Raw genomic sequence first — 15,637 nt, 5'->3', positions numbered from 1 at the left:
GAGGGAGACATTCAGGTAATCGTGAAGATTATCGTATAGTTACGAAGGCGAAGTATGCCACGCTATGAGACTATAATGGGGGAGACCTCATGCGTATAGAGTGGAGGGTCCAAAAGCAGTCCCAATGAAGTGACCTTTGAGCTGAGATGAAAATGATGACTAACCACTAACCAGGCCCTGGTTACCCAGGGCGTGGAGGAAAATATCACTGGCTAAAAAATGCCTTGATGATGGGAAGAAATTGATGATGTTTGAGGATCTGAGAGAGGGCCACTGGAGCAGAGTGTGGCAGGGGAAGGGAATGAGTGTAGGGAAGGGCTAGTCTCTAAGAGCAGTGGAAGCCCCTGGTGGGTTTAAGCAGGGGATTGGCATAATCAGAGGTGTGTGTGTTATAAAGATGACTTGGACTCCAGTGGGGAGGACAGATCAGGAGGAGGCAAGGGTGGATGTGGGAAGAACAGCTAAGAAGGTGTCTCAGCAGTCTGGTGAGAGTGATGGACTCAAGAGCTCTTTTGGAGGTGAAACTATGGGCTACACATGTACACTTGGGAGTTATAGTCCTAGAGGTGGTGACTGAAATGTTTACCTGGAAATTGTCTAGTGAGAGGACAAAGCATGAGAAGAGAAGAAATATTCAAGAACTTGAAAATTTAATTGCAGAGTATAGAAGGATGAGGCTGCAAAGGAGACAGAGCAGTCAGAGGTAGGAGAAAAGCCAGGGATGCGGGACCCAGAGCCAGGGGACAGACTGTTTCAGGAAGGGAAAGTGGTTAACAGAGTGGAATCCTGCTGGGCAGTGAACTAAAATGAGATTTTTTTTCTTTAAAAAAAGACAGTGACAATAGGGTAGATTCATTGGTGACATGAGGGTGTTTTTTCCGTGTCAGAATTGGGGTGAAGTAAATTTCAATGGGTCCAGGATTAAGTAGTGAATGAGAAACGGAAAAAGTGAGTATGGGCAATTTCTTAAAGATGGTTTGGCTGTGAAATAGATTACACTATTTATAGCATAGTGATTTGCTGTTTACTAAACACATAAATATTAGGAAAGTCAACTTGTTCAAAGAATTTGTGGGGTTGTTATTGTTTCGTTGTTCTGGGAAACGAAACGGGAAGAATAAAGCCGTGTACAGTATGTTATCTAGCTAGGCTTAGCACTGTTGGAATGTTTTAAATGGATAAAGAATATTTTGGGTAGCATTTTACTGCTCAGTATACAAAGTGCTTTTTCATGTACCTCTCATTTAGTCCTCATGAAATTTTATACATCAGGAAACTAAGAGTCAGAGAGGTATGAAAGAACTTTCCAAGCCGTAAAGAGTATGGAAAACTAAGAATAAATAAATGTATCTTTAGATTAAGAGTAGTTCACAGAGAAAATTTTTCTAATGTATTAATTTTCGATCTATACATGTATATATTATATACTATATATATAGCTGTCTTCCACCATTAAAAACATACCAAAGCTCTTGTTTTAATTGATTAAAAGTTAACAAATTCTTTCAGTGCCTTGCTTGTATTTCTCTTAAGTCCAATTATTTGTTTACTAGGTCTTCCATTTTGATAACATTTATTGGTACCTTCTGAAAACTAATATATTTGATTTCTGAAGTACAGGTGTATTCCAAACTCATTTCCCACTTCACATTATGTTTTAATAAATACTATAACTGTTATAACGAAGTCATAACTGCACCTAAGATTTGAAAAATGATTCTACCTTATAGAAGAAGCACAGATAGGACATTCTTAACTTACCTGCTCATATAGTTCCAGTTTAAGGCTCAGAGTTTTGAATTAGCTTTTTTTAACAGCTTTACTGAGATAAAAGCACATTCCATATAATTCACCCTTTTAAGGTGTACAATTCAGTGATTTTTGTTATATTCACAGGGCTGTGCAACCATCACTACAGTCGATTTTAGAAAATTTTCATTACCCAGAAAGAAGCCTCCTACCGCTTCACCCCCTAATCTCTCTACCCCTCTTTCCCCCAGTCCTGGGTAACCCCATACTCTACTTTTTATCTTATAGATTTACCTATTCTGCCCATGTTGTACAAATTTAGTCATACAGTGTGTGGTCCCCTGTGACTGGTTTCTTTCACTTAGCATAATGTTCCAATTGACTTTTGAGGCAGAGACACAGTGCATGTACAGATACAAAGTAGCACTGGTGTGTGTAAGTCCATCTATGCCTCTACGTTATTCTGAGGTTACATTCTAACCCAGGTACCATGCATCTAAGGTCTAGATCTTTACTCCTAATACCCAGTTGCCCATTCAAGGTTTTTGACTACCTTGGATACTACAGATCTTTGCCTTTGGATGCATAGAGTCACTAGGAGGAATAATTTGGACATGGCAGTTATATCAACGGAATCCCCAAACAAAGGATGATGAGAGAAGACACCTTTGATTCCATACAGGTTGTCCACACAAGGGTCATTAATGCACAGTTGTCTGATTTGAGCCCAGAAATTTGGGCTTTGGGGGTCTGTTTAGCAGAAAATGAATCTAGCAGTTGGTTTCCTTTGAAATCTAATCTATACAGGATTCTTTTTTAGGGTAGATTTTCTGTTTGCCCTGCACCCCACCCTAGCCCCAGAATTTCCTATAACACCGCTCACGACTCCACCATGCTAAGCCATAAATGCCCCCCCATATCCAGCATCAGAACCCAAGAACATGAAATAGACACTTTCCATTTCCAGTTTTTGTCATTTGTTTTTGACTTAAATTGGGTTGAAATCTTCCTTTTTGTAGCCTTAAAAAAAATGAGCATACAGAATATAGCCACAAAGTAGCATTCTCATTTGTGCCAAAGCTTTAACAAGCAAATGTTTTAAATTCCTAATATTTTACTGATTTTATGTATGAATTTTCCCCCTCCATAGAAGTCCCCGAATTGCAACCAGATCAACGCCTTTTTATTTCTATTTTAATACATTGGATTTAATGTAATCCCCTAACCATTCAGTTCCAGGCCAGTACCATGAAAAAACATTGTGTAGGTTCCTCATGCTAATACTGCTATTTTGATTTCTGAATTTGTTTTAAAATTTATTTTGTTAAACATATGTTTTGGTCCGGAAAACTTAAAGCTCTGTGTGTGTGTGTGTGTGTGTGTGTGTGTGTGTGTGTGTGTGTGTGTGTTGCTTGATGTGAAAAGCACTAGGAAGAACACTATACTGTCCTGCTGTTACTAAAGACAGGCCTTGAAATACAGTAGGAAAGGATATAATTCACATGTTTGCGTGCAGTTCAAATTACGAAAAACAATAATTACTATGTGCCGTTCCCATTAAGAAATTTTGTTGGTGACCCATGCACTACAATGTCTGAGGGCATAGGTTTTAGTCTTTTTTCTTTTTTCACTGATGTATCCCCAGTACCGAGTACAGTTTGTGGCACACAGTTGGCACGCAATAGCTATTTGGTGAATTGATATATTTATAGAATGAATTTCTTTAGAATGAACTCCTAGCGTTCTATGCCCTTTATAATCTAACCCTGATTTGTATCTCTCACATAAAGCCCATTGATGTTAACACAAACATTTGCTTTAGTTTGTGTTAGTCTCTTAGTTCTTTTTTTAAAATCACGTTCTTTTTATTGAACTGTAGTTGATGTACAATATTATATAAGTTTCAGGTGTACAACATAGTGATTCACAATCTTTAAAGGTTATATTTCATTTATTATAAAATATTGGCTGTATCCCCTATGTTGTACTATATATATATATATATATATATATATATATTCTTGCAGCTTATTTATTTTATACATAGTAGTTTGTACCTCTAAATCCCCTACCCCTATATTGCCCCTCCCCTCTTCCCTCTCCCCACTGGTAACCACTAGCTTGTTCTCCATACCTGTGAGTCTGTTTCTTTTTTTTGTTATATTCACTAGGTGGTTTTATATTTTTCGATTCCACATATAAATGATATCATATAGTATTTGTCTTTCTCTGTCTGACTTAATTCACTTAACATAATACCCTGCAAATGGCAAAATTTCAAAACTTTATTCTTTTTATGGCTGTGTAGAATTCCATTGTATATACACTACATCTTCTTCATCCATCTGTCTGTTGATGGACACTTAAGTTGCTTTCATATCTTGACAGTTGTAAATAATGCTGCTATGAACATTGTGGTGCATGTATCTTTTAGAATAAGTGTTATTGTTCTTTTCGGATAAATACCCAGGGGTGGAATTGTTGGGTCATATGGTAGTTCTATTTTTAGTTTTTTGAGGAACCTCCATATTGTTTTCCATAGTGGCTGCACCAGTTTACATTCCCGCCAACAGTATGAGGGTTCCCTTTTTTCTACATCTTCACCAACATTTGTTATTTATGGTCTTTTTGATGATTGCCATTCTGACAAGTGTGAGGGAATATCTCATTGTGGTTTTAATTTGCACTTCTCTGATGCTTAACAATGTTGAGCATCTTTTCATATGCCTGTTGGCCATCTGTATTTCTTCTTTGGAAGAATGTCTATTCAGGTCTTCTGCCCATTTTTTAAATTGAGTTCTTTGGTTTTGTGATGTTGTTGTATGAGCTGTTTATGTATTTTAGATATTAACCCTTTATCAGTCATATCACTGGCAAATATTTTTCTCCCATTCAGTAGGTTGTCTTTTTGTTTCGTCAGTGGTTTCCCTTGCTGTGCAAAACCTTTTAATTAGGTCCCATTTGTTTATTTTTGCTTTTAATATCTTTGCTTTAGGAGACAGATCCAAAAAAATATTACTACAATTTATGTCAAGGAATGTTCCGCCTATGTTTTCTTCTAGGAGTTTTATGGTTTCCAGTCTTACATTTAGGTCTTTAATCCATTTTGAGTTTATTTTTGTATATGGTGTTAGAGAATGTTCTAATTTCATTCTTTTATATGTAGCTGTCCAGTTTTCCCAGCACCACTTATTGAAGAGACTGTCCTTTCTCCGTTGTATACTCTTGCCTCCTTTATCAAAGATAAGTTGACCATATGTGCGTGGGTTTATCTCTGGGCTTTCTGTCCTGTTCCATTGATCTATATTTCTGTTTTTGTGCCAGTACCATACTGTCTTGATTACTGTAGCTTTGTAGTATAGTCTGAGAGTGTGATTCGTCCAGCTCTGTTCTTCTTTCTCAAGGTTGTTTTGGCGATTTGGGGTCTTTTCTCTTTCCATACAAATTTTAAAGTTATTGTTCTAGTTCTATGGACAGTGCCCTTTTTTTAGGGATTACATGAGTCTGTAGATTGCCTTGGGTAGTGTGATTTTTTTTAACATTAATTCTTCTAGTTCATGAACAGAGTATATCTTTCTATCTGTTGTGTTGTCTTCAATTTCTTCATCAGTGTCTTATAGTTTTCTTGGTACAGGTCTTTTACCTCCTTAGGTAGGTTTATTCCTAGGTATTTTATTCTTTTCCATGTGATTGTAAATGGAATTGTTTCCTTAATTTCTCTTTCTGAGAGTTTACTGTTAGCATGTAGAAATTCAGTAGATTTCTGTGTATCAAATTTGTATCTTGAAACTTTACCAAACTCATTGATGAGCTCTGGTAGTTTTCTGGTGGTATCTTTAGGATTTTCTGTGTAGAGTATCATGTCATCTGCAAACAGTGACAGCTTTACTTCTTCCTTTCCAATTTTGATTCCTTTTATTTCCTTTTCTTGTCCAATAGCTGTGGCGAGGACTTCCAATAATATATTGAGTAAAAGTGTTGAGAGTGGGCATCCTTGTCCTGTTTCTGATCTTGGAGGAAGTACTTTCAGCTTTTCACCATTGAGTATGATTTTAGCTGTAGGCTTGTCAGTATATGGCCTTTATTATGTTGAAGTATGTTCCCTCTATATCCACTTTCTGGAGAGTTCTTTTTATCATAAATGGGTGTTGAATTTTGTCAAAAGCTTTTTCTGCATCTGTTGAAATAATGATATAGTTTTTATTCTTAAATTTGTTAATGTGGTGTATCATATTGATCAGTTTGCAGATAGTGAAAAATCCTTGCCCTGAGATAAATCCCACTTGATCATGGTGAATGATCCTTTTGATGTATTGTTGGATTCAGTTTGCTAATATTTTGTTGAGGATTTTTGCATCTATGTTTATCAGTGATACTGGCCTGTAATTTTTTTGTGTGTGTTATATCTTTGTCTGGTTTTGATATCTGAGTGATGCTGACCTTGTAGAATGAGTTTGGAAATATTCCTTCCTCTGCATTTTTTTTTTTTTTTTTGGTGGGGGGTAATAGAGAAGGATAGATGTTAGCTCTTCTCTAAATGTTTGGTAGAATTCATGCATGAAGCTATTTGGTCCTGGACTTCCGCTTGCTGGGAATTTTTTTTTTTTTTTAAGGTTTATTTTATTTTATTTTATTTTTGCAGTACGCGGGCCTCTCACTGTCGTGGCCTCGCCCGTTGCGGAGCACAGACCCCAGACGCGCAGCCTCAGCGGCCATGGCTCACAGGCCCAGCCGCTCTGTGGCATGTGGGATCTTCCCGGACCGGGGCACGAACCCGTGTCCCCCGCGTCGGCAGGCGGACTCTTAACCACTGCGCCACTAGGGAAGCCCAAGGGAATTATTTTTTATTATTGACTGACTTTCATTACTGCTAATTGGTCTGTTCATATTTTCTGTTTCTTCCTGGTTCAGTCTTGGGAGATTGTACATTCTAGAAATTTGTCCATTTTTTCTAGGTTGTCCATTTTATTGACATGTAGTTGTTCATAGTCTCTCAGTTCTTTATGTTGTTTCAGCAATCCTCTATGGTGGTCCTTTGAGCATGGTGCTCAGGGAAAGGACAGTTCTTATAAAACTGAAGAACGAGTAGAACTGGCACAGAACCATGGAGGGGTTGGGTAGGAATTAGGTCAACAGAGGAGAAAAGAGAGAATCCCAGAGTTAAAAAGCAGAGCCTAGATACATCTTTCCTTTTCTCTAAAAATGTATTCTGACTTCATTACTAAGCCCATAGGTCCTTCAACTCCTACAGCAAGAGACATGCGCCATATATTCCTAAAAATGCGCATACACATTTGAGCTGTTAAAATGATTAAACATGTATTACATTTTGATGAACTGTATCTGGGCCCTGCCTCTGTATCCTTATAACCTACCCATGCTTTTTCAGTTACTCAATAAACTTTATTCCTTGTTCTTAAAGGTCAAAAACCAAAAATACAGACAACCACTTATGACCTAACCAGTCTAGTATCTGAAATCTTAAAACATTCAAAGCTATATCTTTCTCTAAAATGCTTCACAAGCAGTTAAGCTATTTTTTAAATTTTTTCATTGAGGTATAGTTGATGTACAATGTTATATAAGTTTCAGGCGTACAATGTAGTGACCCACAATTTTAAAGATTATACTCCATTTATAGTTATTATAAAGTATTGGCTATATTTTATATGCTGTATTTTAAATGCTTCACAAGCTCTTAGCCTCAATTTAGTGTCAATTATTTTATTATGTATTTTCAATATTTCATCTCTCACAATGATCACCTATTAGTAACTAACTTCAGGAATTAATATGTACAAATACGTTCAAATTTAATAGAAAAAGGAGAGAGAAAAAGAACCTGGGTGACTTTGGCTTTTAACATTGGAACTCCTGGCACAGCCTGTGTCTGAGGCAACCTTGGTGGTCTAGCAATATTGTATAAGCATCTTCTGGTTGGACAATTAATGACATTGGGAATTTGTCAGGGACCTCTTTCCTTTATGCACTGCCAGTCTCCAGTGTCATTGTTAATTAGTCTTCAGGTCTCCTGTTTGTCTGCTAGAATGCATCCTGGATAAGCCAAGTTAGTAAGTTGGAGCGGGCAGGCTGCTTGGCCATTGAATGTGCGACTGTGCTCAGTCAGTCAGAGGGCAGCCCTCTGCTTTGATCGTGTGGAGAAGTTTAATTGTAACAGGCCACATGGGAGGCTGTGCCCATTGGGGTGCAGAGAGGGCCTTGGGCACAGCAGGGGAGCTGCTCTCCTTTGCGCTGGTTTCAGTGTTTCTTATTTCAAAACCATGAAGCTCGGAGGCCCAGGACACTTGCTTCACATTTTGCTTCATCTTTCTCCAGGAGTTTCTTCCTTGAATTCTCAGAGTGGGTGGTGGAACCGTCAGCAAGGGAACAAAAAACATCATCCCTTTGTTCCAAACAGAAGATTTGCACTGGGGCATATTTTTGTAAGTAAGAGTGTAGGATTTGTAGCACGTAATCCCTAGCCATGACTCTCCTGCTGTTCTGGCTATGACACGTTTCAACCAAAGGCATAAAAGTGACAAATAATAAATACGACGCCACCTGCTAGTGCCAGGCATTTTGCAAACCACTTTACATGCATTATCTCACAATGCATATATCTTGCCTATGAGGAAGGGGGTCCCCATTTTGCAGATGAGAAAAGCTACAGCCCACCTGCACTCAGGTAGGGCTCAATCCAAGCACGAGCCCTTTGCCATACCACTACCTGGCCTCATAAAATCTGGGCAGTTTAGTGGACCCCATGGGCTCTGGCAGCACAGATGAGACAAAGGGAGAGCTGCAGTGATCAACCCTTTTAATTCAGGCAGAGGTGGAGGCTTCGCTTGTGTATTTAGGAGAAGAAGCTGTGCCTTGGGCTTTGCGTTTGCTAGGGAGAAGTAACCTTGAAGACATTACTGTCAGGGCTTCAAGGATGTCCTCTTACCAAAATGCAGGCCTCACCATATATTATTTGTGTTCGTGAAAAATAGTTCTCTATAAACGGAATTGTTGGAATTTGAATGTAGTAGAGGGCTAAAGAATTTAAAGGCCTCTCCCAATTTATATTGTGAGAATAAATATGGCTTCCTGTGTTCTCAGAATCATGGCTGGATATCATCAGAAAAGCTTATGTGGTCATGAAAGTTCATTGAAAACGGTAGATTCTTGAAAGCAGGCCTCTTCCAAAGTGTGTCTGACCAGTCTCCTGCTTCTAGGCCTGCTGTCATAACTGCTCAGTCAGGAGAATGACCTTCTTGTGCCTTACAGCATGAAGTGGTGGATGTTTATGGGGTGGGGAGGGTCTTTAAAATACACTGAGCCCTTTCACATCAGCTTGGGACAGTCACAGGGTTTGTGAATGAAGAGACTAGGACCCCTTGATGTACCTTCCTGGGAAGGAGGGAAAAGAGTAAAGAGACAAGGAGGTCATACTGCACCCCTGGAGAGCCCGCTCGGAGTCTGGGTCAACATTGCTAATTTTTTTTCCACCTTCCTCTGCACAAGAAGCTAGTTAAGGTGAGGAGATCTGTTGCTTTGGCCAGGTATGCATGGAGGTCTCTGGAGAAGTTTGGAGATGTGTAAATGAATCCTGCATAATGGCTTTGCAGGGATTAATAGAAATACACAACTAAATATAATTAAAGGTAAAACATAAATGCTCTCTGGAAGGTAGATGTTTGAAAGATGCAAAATCTTTGGATTGGAAAGGTTTTATGGTGGTGGCTGCATCTCAGAGAAACTTTTTTAGGATGAACAGGACTTTGTCAAATGCGGTAGAAGGTATGTTTGGGATGAGAGCAGGATGGGCAGAGAACCCCATGAATGAAGGCATGGAACTGGGAACACTGGTTTATATAAGTTGGAAACATTGCATAATTTTGATTTCATCGGTCAAATATATGGGGAAATAGAACTGAAAGGTAGAATGGTACCATCATGGAAAAGGCCTTAAATCTCAGGCCTGGGAGTTTGAATTCAGTTGAATGAGCAACGAGAACCCATTAAGAGTTTCATCTTTTTTGTGTACCTTTCCCTCTTTGTTTTCACTGGATGATCTTGCCTTGTAATTCGCAGAGACCAGGGAAAACAAGTTTCAAAGTTAACTTTTGATCTCCTCTCCCTTAAAACAAAAGAAAAGAACAGAACAAAAAAAACCAATACACTCACCTCTCCCCCATCTCAGTAAATGGCACTCCTAGCCACACCTTGTTCATCCTTCCTCTCCCTCAACTTTACATCGACTGCATCAGCAATTTGTCCTACCTCCGAAATAGATTCCAGCTCTATATACCCTGTCCCTCTCCTCTCTGTCCTTGATATCACTCTAGCCCAAAGCCATTATTTTGAGAACAGAATAGTGGTGGGAAGGGAGGTACTTATCGTTTGGCCACAGGCCCATCTACTAGGAAAGAGGTAAAGGGAAATCTGATAATAGTAGAAAATTATTAAGTAGTCATTGTAGAGAGGACAAATACACTGAAAAATAAAGGTAAAAACGTGGGGGGGGGGGGAAGGAGTGTTTTGAAATGATGGTTTTGGCTGGTTTTAAGGAATTTGTTCCAGGTAAGATAGATCATTTTAAAAAAAGAAATGAGTCTTTGTGTCCCAATGGACGGGGTTTCCTAGATAGCACCGGTATGGTTATCAGAATAGTTAATCACAGATATTCAAAATAAGGTCTATTAAAAACTTTTGGAAAATAACATTGTCAATAGGAAGAGCCTAAACTTAGGCCCTTGTGTCCTGTGATCAGCCTCGTGATCACAGGTGGGAATCCCCGGAGCTGATTCTGGGAATGTAGCTGATGCTGAACTTGACAGAGTTCTGTCACATCATGCTTTCATCTTCAGCACAATCTGGTAGTCTCCCAGAGATGCCTAGTATTTCCGCAATCTAGTTGGCAGTATTGTAAGAGAAAGTGTCAGGCAGCTAATTCCGAGGGACCCTTGAGTGACCTCTTTTGCCTTGTTTGTGCTTCAGTGCTGACGTGCTTGTGGATTGCCTTACATAGTAAACATTCTGGGGTGCTAGTTTTGGAAACACCAAGTTCTTGTATACAAATTTCCCAACATAAATAAAGGAATCCTTTCTAACCGTCTTCTTCCAAAATGCCTTACCTCTGTGCTTCTGTAAATTCCTCCAAGAATATATCTTTCTCTATTTTTGGGAGCAGGTGGCATGACTTCCGGGCGAAAATCTAATGCTTTAATATATTCTCTTGAATAAGGACATGTCAGTAATTTCTGGCCATGATCAACAGACAAAAGTGATCACGACTCAGCTCTAGCTTTGGAGAAATGAAGCCTTTTTTTACCCAATGCATTTCTGCCACTGGCACAAACATACAGAAACCTTGAGAAAATGCCTCTTGCCTGGGTTAACTGCTTTTTATGACGGTTTATTGTGGCCTCCATGTCACCAAGTCAGAACTATCTAATTTGAGGCGGCCTGATTATCAAAAAAAGCAACCTCTTGTAAATTCCAGATATCCTGTCTGAAGTAAATTACGTACAAAATGTTTCACACGTGTTAATGGGAAGGGGCGGTGAACGGGAGTGAAGAGAGATTCGGTCCTCCCTAACCTGGGGTTAGTTCTCATGCTGGGATGTGGGTGTCACTTTGAGGAATCGCCAGTTTGGTGAGAATTTCTGCAAAATCTATTTTAAGCTCCACTTTTAGAGTTTGAATCTGAAGAGGGTCTGGGCCTTTAATTCCCTAGAACTAGTCCTTGAATAGTTCTTGGCTCTATTTTGGAGAGACCAAAAGCAGAGTACTTCACCTGTCCCAAGTCAGAGGTTTTGCCGTGTCTCTAAAAAAAACAAAACAAAACAAAACAAAACTTGAAGGTGATGCATTTCCCTGTTCCTGAAGAAAGGTGTAAAGTGAGCTAATTATTTGTTTGTTTCTGCTCTTTCCCCTGTAATTTGGATAAACGATGATGCATAAGAATTTTGCAGTATTAATACCCAAGCGTAGAGCATAGAGCATAAGTTCAGCAAACCCGTGTTCTTGAGGAAGTCTAACTGCCCCCTTCTCTTCACAGCAAGTGAGAAACAGATGGCAGTGGTGTGTAAGGAGTCACCAAAGGAGTATCTGCAGCCGTTCAAGGACAGACTCAAAGAGTTCTTCCAGAAAGGTAGGAGGTGGGACGTTCTGAAACGTCCTTCCTTTCTCCGTCTTTCTCTGACACCCACCGCCCCGTGCATCCCGCCTGAGCACTAGCGGACGATTCCATGAGACCATCTTCCCATGGTGGAGCCGTACTCAACGTAGATGGAGTTGTCCTGTAACCTTTGTATCACCTTTTAAATCTGCTGTGAGATTCTAAATCCTTTAACATCACTCCTGTCCTGTGTCTGTAAACTTTGCGAGAGAAGCCTTTCTCTCTTTGTCTCTGCACGGATCCCAAGAGGATCCTCAGTCCCTGTTAACTGACAGACGACGTCCATGCAAGGCTTATGCAGTTGTGCAGGCAGTTGGTGATTATCTTTCTGGTTTTACGAGTGTAGCAGTTTGGAAACTTGTGTTGTATTTTCCATTCTTTTCAGGAAGGAAAATTGGGACCAGGTGAATGTCACACATCCAATCACTTGGCAACCGTCAGCCCTCTGGGGTTATCGGATGGAAGTGATACGCATGAGACCCAGTACTGACTTAAAAATCTTACCGAGTTATATTCCTTCCTCCATGGTTTTGTCAGGACTAGGGAACTTTTGTTGAGCCCTGGTAGTGAACGTGAAAGTTTAATGCCTTTTGGATATTTCCTATTCTGGTTTCTCAAATTCAGCCTAGATGTAAAACAAAAATAAGTGTGGGGCACAGTTTCCCATTATAAAATAAATAGGTCATGGGGAACGTGACTTACAGGATGGTGACTGTAGTTAATAATACTGTATTGTATATTTGAAAGTTGCTAAGAGAGTAGATCTTAAAAGTTCTCATTACAAGAAAAAAATGTGTAAGTCTGCATGCTGACAGATGTTAACTAGACTTATTGTGACGATCATTTCACCATATATACGTATAAGGAATCATTATGTTGTCCACCTGAAACTAATCTAATGCTGCATGTCAATACTATCTCAATAAAGAAAAAAAAAAGTGTGGGGTAGTTAGAGGGGTCTTTTGTCTTTGCTAGAAAGCCAGAGGAAATGCATGTAGGAACCTTTAGGGGTATATCAGCATGCTGTTTCTGTTTATTACTAAGCTACATGATACCACACCATCAACAAAAGACCATTAAGCAGGGTAAAGTATGGCCAAACCACCTTGGAAATTGGCAGGGAAATTCTCAGTCCATGAGTCAGAGAAACTTCATTCCAGCTGGTCTCCTGGTGCAGAGTTCATTGCTCCCTCCTCCTGGATGAGGTCTCATTTGTGTTGAAGCAGAAGTCAGAATTCTCTCTTGGCCATAGCTGAACCTTATATATGATGGAAGTAGTGCCATAATGCCATCAGGCCAAGTATCATTTTGAGAGCAGATAGTAATACCAACACTTACGGGTTATGTGGCTAAAATTAGGTTTTATATATGATTTATTAAAGTAGATGCATTGCTTTATGATTATTTTATGTAAATATAACCTAAATGGCCTAAAGAAGCGCACGAAATATTTCCCTTTGCTGACCCCCAATTAATAATTTCTACTTTTGATATATGTATAGGGAACTTGAAATGAGGCTCATGTGTATTTCAATTCCATTCCTTTCTTTTTCCCATTTCTATTTGTTTAAATTAAAATTTTTAAAAATTTTTATTGAAGTCTAGTTGATTTACAATATTGTGTTAGTTTCAGTAAATATAAAACACAGTGAATATATATATCCCTTTTCAGATTCTTTTCCCTTATAGTCTATTACAAAAGATTGAGTATAGTTCCCTGTGCTATACAGTAGGTCCTTGTTGTTTATCTATTTTGTTATATGTTAAACCCAAACTGCTAATTTATCCCTCTCCCCATCCGCTTTTCTCCTTTGGTAATCGTAAGTTTGTTTCCTATGTCTGTGAGTCTCTTTCTGTTTTGTAAATAAGTTCATTTGTATCATTTTTTTAGATTCTACATATAAGCAATATATGATATTTGTCTTTGGCTTACTTCACTTAGTATGATAATCTCTAGGTCCATCCATGTTACTGCAAGTGGCATTATTTCATTCTTCTTTATGGCTCAGTAATATTCCATTCCACTGTATATATGTACCACATCTTCTTTATCCATTCATCTGTCAATGGACATTTAGGTTGCTTCCATATCTTGGCTATCCATTTCTATATTTAATTGCTATTATTCTATATCTAGAAAATTCTGCAATGATTATGTCTGGGTATTATTGGCTCATATACTGTAATGGCCTTAGGATCCTTTCTCTTCAAATTAGCTAACATTTTAAAACACTTATGTTGTGAATTTTTCTCTTTTTGTTGGAAGAAGATAAATACGAAGAGATTTAGAACCCTGAAAATCTTTGATGCCTTGGAAAAGGAATTTGCAAATCACTCTTGGAAGTTCTGTTTTAGCTTCTTCTCTACCAGGTTTCTTAAGAAAGTGTGATCTGTTCTGAGGGAGGGAATCGAGTTGAGGCAAACTGGACCTTGAGTCAGGATCGCAAGGATGTGTCCACAATAAGCTGTTCTAAGAAAGCCCTAGAGCAGGGGTTCTCAACCCTGGCTGCATACTAGAATCACCTCGGGGAGATTTTAAAACTTTCAACACCCGGGCCAAATTCCAGACCTACCACTAGCATCTCTAGTGGTGGGACCGGGTATCAGCATTTCTTTTTTTCACTCCTCATGTAACCCCAGTGTGCAGCCCAGGTTGAGAACCACTATTGTCAAGCTTAGTTCACCTCTTAATGGGTATTCAAAGGTATTTCGTCAGAGCCGCTATGTGTCAGGCACTGTGACAGACGCTGGCGATCCTAAGATGAGCCACAGACCCCTCGTCCCTCTCTCAAGGACCGTCTTCCTGGGGAAAGGTCTGTAATTGAATAAAGGAGCCACCTCTCCGTTAACCAACAGAGGGAAGGGAAGATGGGAAGGACATAGGAATAGCCTCAAATTATGGTTAAAACAAAGTCAGCCAAAATGAGACACAAAAAGAATTTGGAGGAAAATTACTATTCTAAAATGAATTTTAAAATATAAAAATAAATCTTAAACAGTGCCAATGTCATGTGGTGAAAAGAGCCACTGTTGAAATACCTGTGTTACTGTTGACTCATTAGTTAACTGAAAGAACAGTCTAGAATTGTGCCGCCCAGTGTGTCAGGCACTGGCCACATGCAGCTGCTGAGCAGTTGAAACGTGGCTAATCCAGACTGAGAGGTGCTGCACGAATCAAACACACACCAGATTTTGAAGACAGTACCAAGAAACATGCAAAATATTTTATTTCTGCTTTTTTTATATTGGTTACATGGTAAAATAGTATTTTTAATATATTGGGTTAAATAAGTAAAATATAATATTAATCTTAATTGACCTGTTTCTTTTCATTTTTAAGCACGGCCACGAGAACATCTAAAATTATATCTGTGGCTTGCATTGTAGCTCTATTGGACAGGGCTGTCTAGAAGTAAGATCCCTTGGCCTTTCCCATCACGTTCCCTCACTTTCCTCTCCACGTTACCGCTTTACCTTCTCAGCTTAAATCCTGGGTTATTGGGACCCAGTATCACAAGCTAGCCCCTCCCCACTTTTGCTCTGGGTCTGGCCATTGTTTGGCTCTCAGGTAGGGGCGCTTACCTGAAGCAGGTGGCGGCAGGCTACTTCATCAGGCTACCCCTCTGTGGTTCAGGAGGCGGTGCCTTGCTACACTGCAGTATATACAAATGAAATAGCTCTTGGCTACTGTAGAGTTCCAAGTAGTAGTCCCTTATTTTTATG

General features: G+C 39.2%; 1 protein-coding gene across 2 annotated transcripts in view; it reads left to right on the top strand.

Annotated features, from left to right (window-relative positions):
• The window catches only part of FMN1 (formin 1), a 424,285-nt gene that overhangs the window by 310,897 nt on the left and 97,751 nt on the right, over positions 1 to 15,637 (top strand). For both annotated transcript variants that reach the window (XM_012534548.3, XM_004274037.3), the window contains one exon: positions 11,795 to 11,887. In XM_012534548.3, coding sequence (XP_012390002.2) covers positions 11,795 to 11,887 — 93 coding nt within the window. The remainder of the gene's footprint in view (positions 1 to 11,794; positions 11,888 to 15,637) is intronic.

Source organism: Orcinus orca, chromosome 2, assembly GCF_937001465.1.
Source record: "Orcinus orca chromosome 2, mOrcOrc1.1, whole genome shotgun sequence".
NCBI classification, from domain to species: Eukaryota; Metazoa; Chordata; class Mammalia; order Artiodactyla; family Delphinidae; genus Orcinus; species Orcinus orca.
Note: the sequence above shows the minus strand (reverse complement) of the source record. Positions and strands in the feature narration are given on the sequence as shown.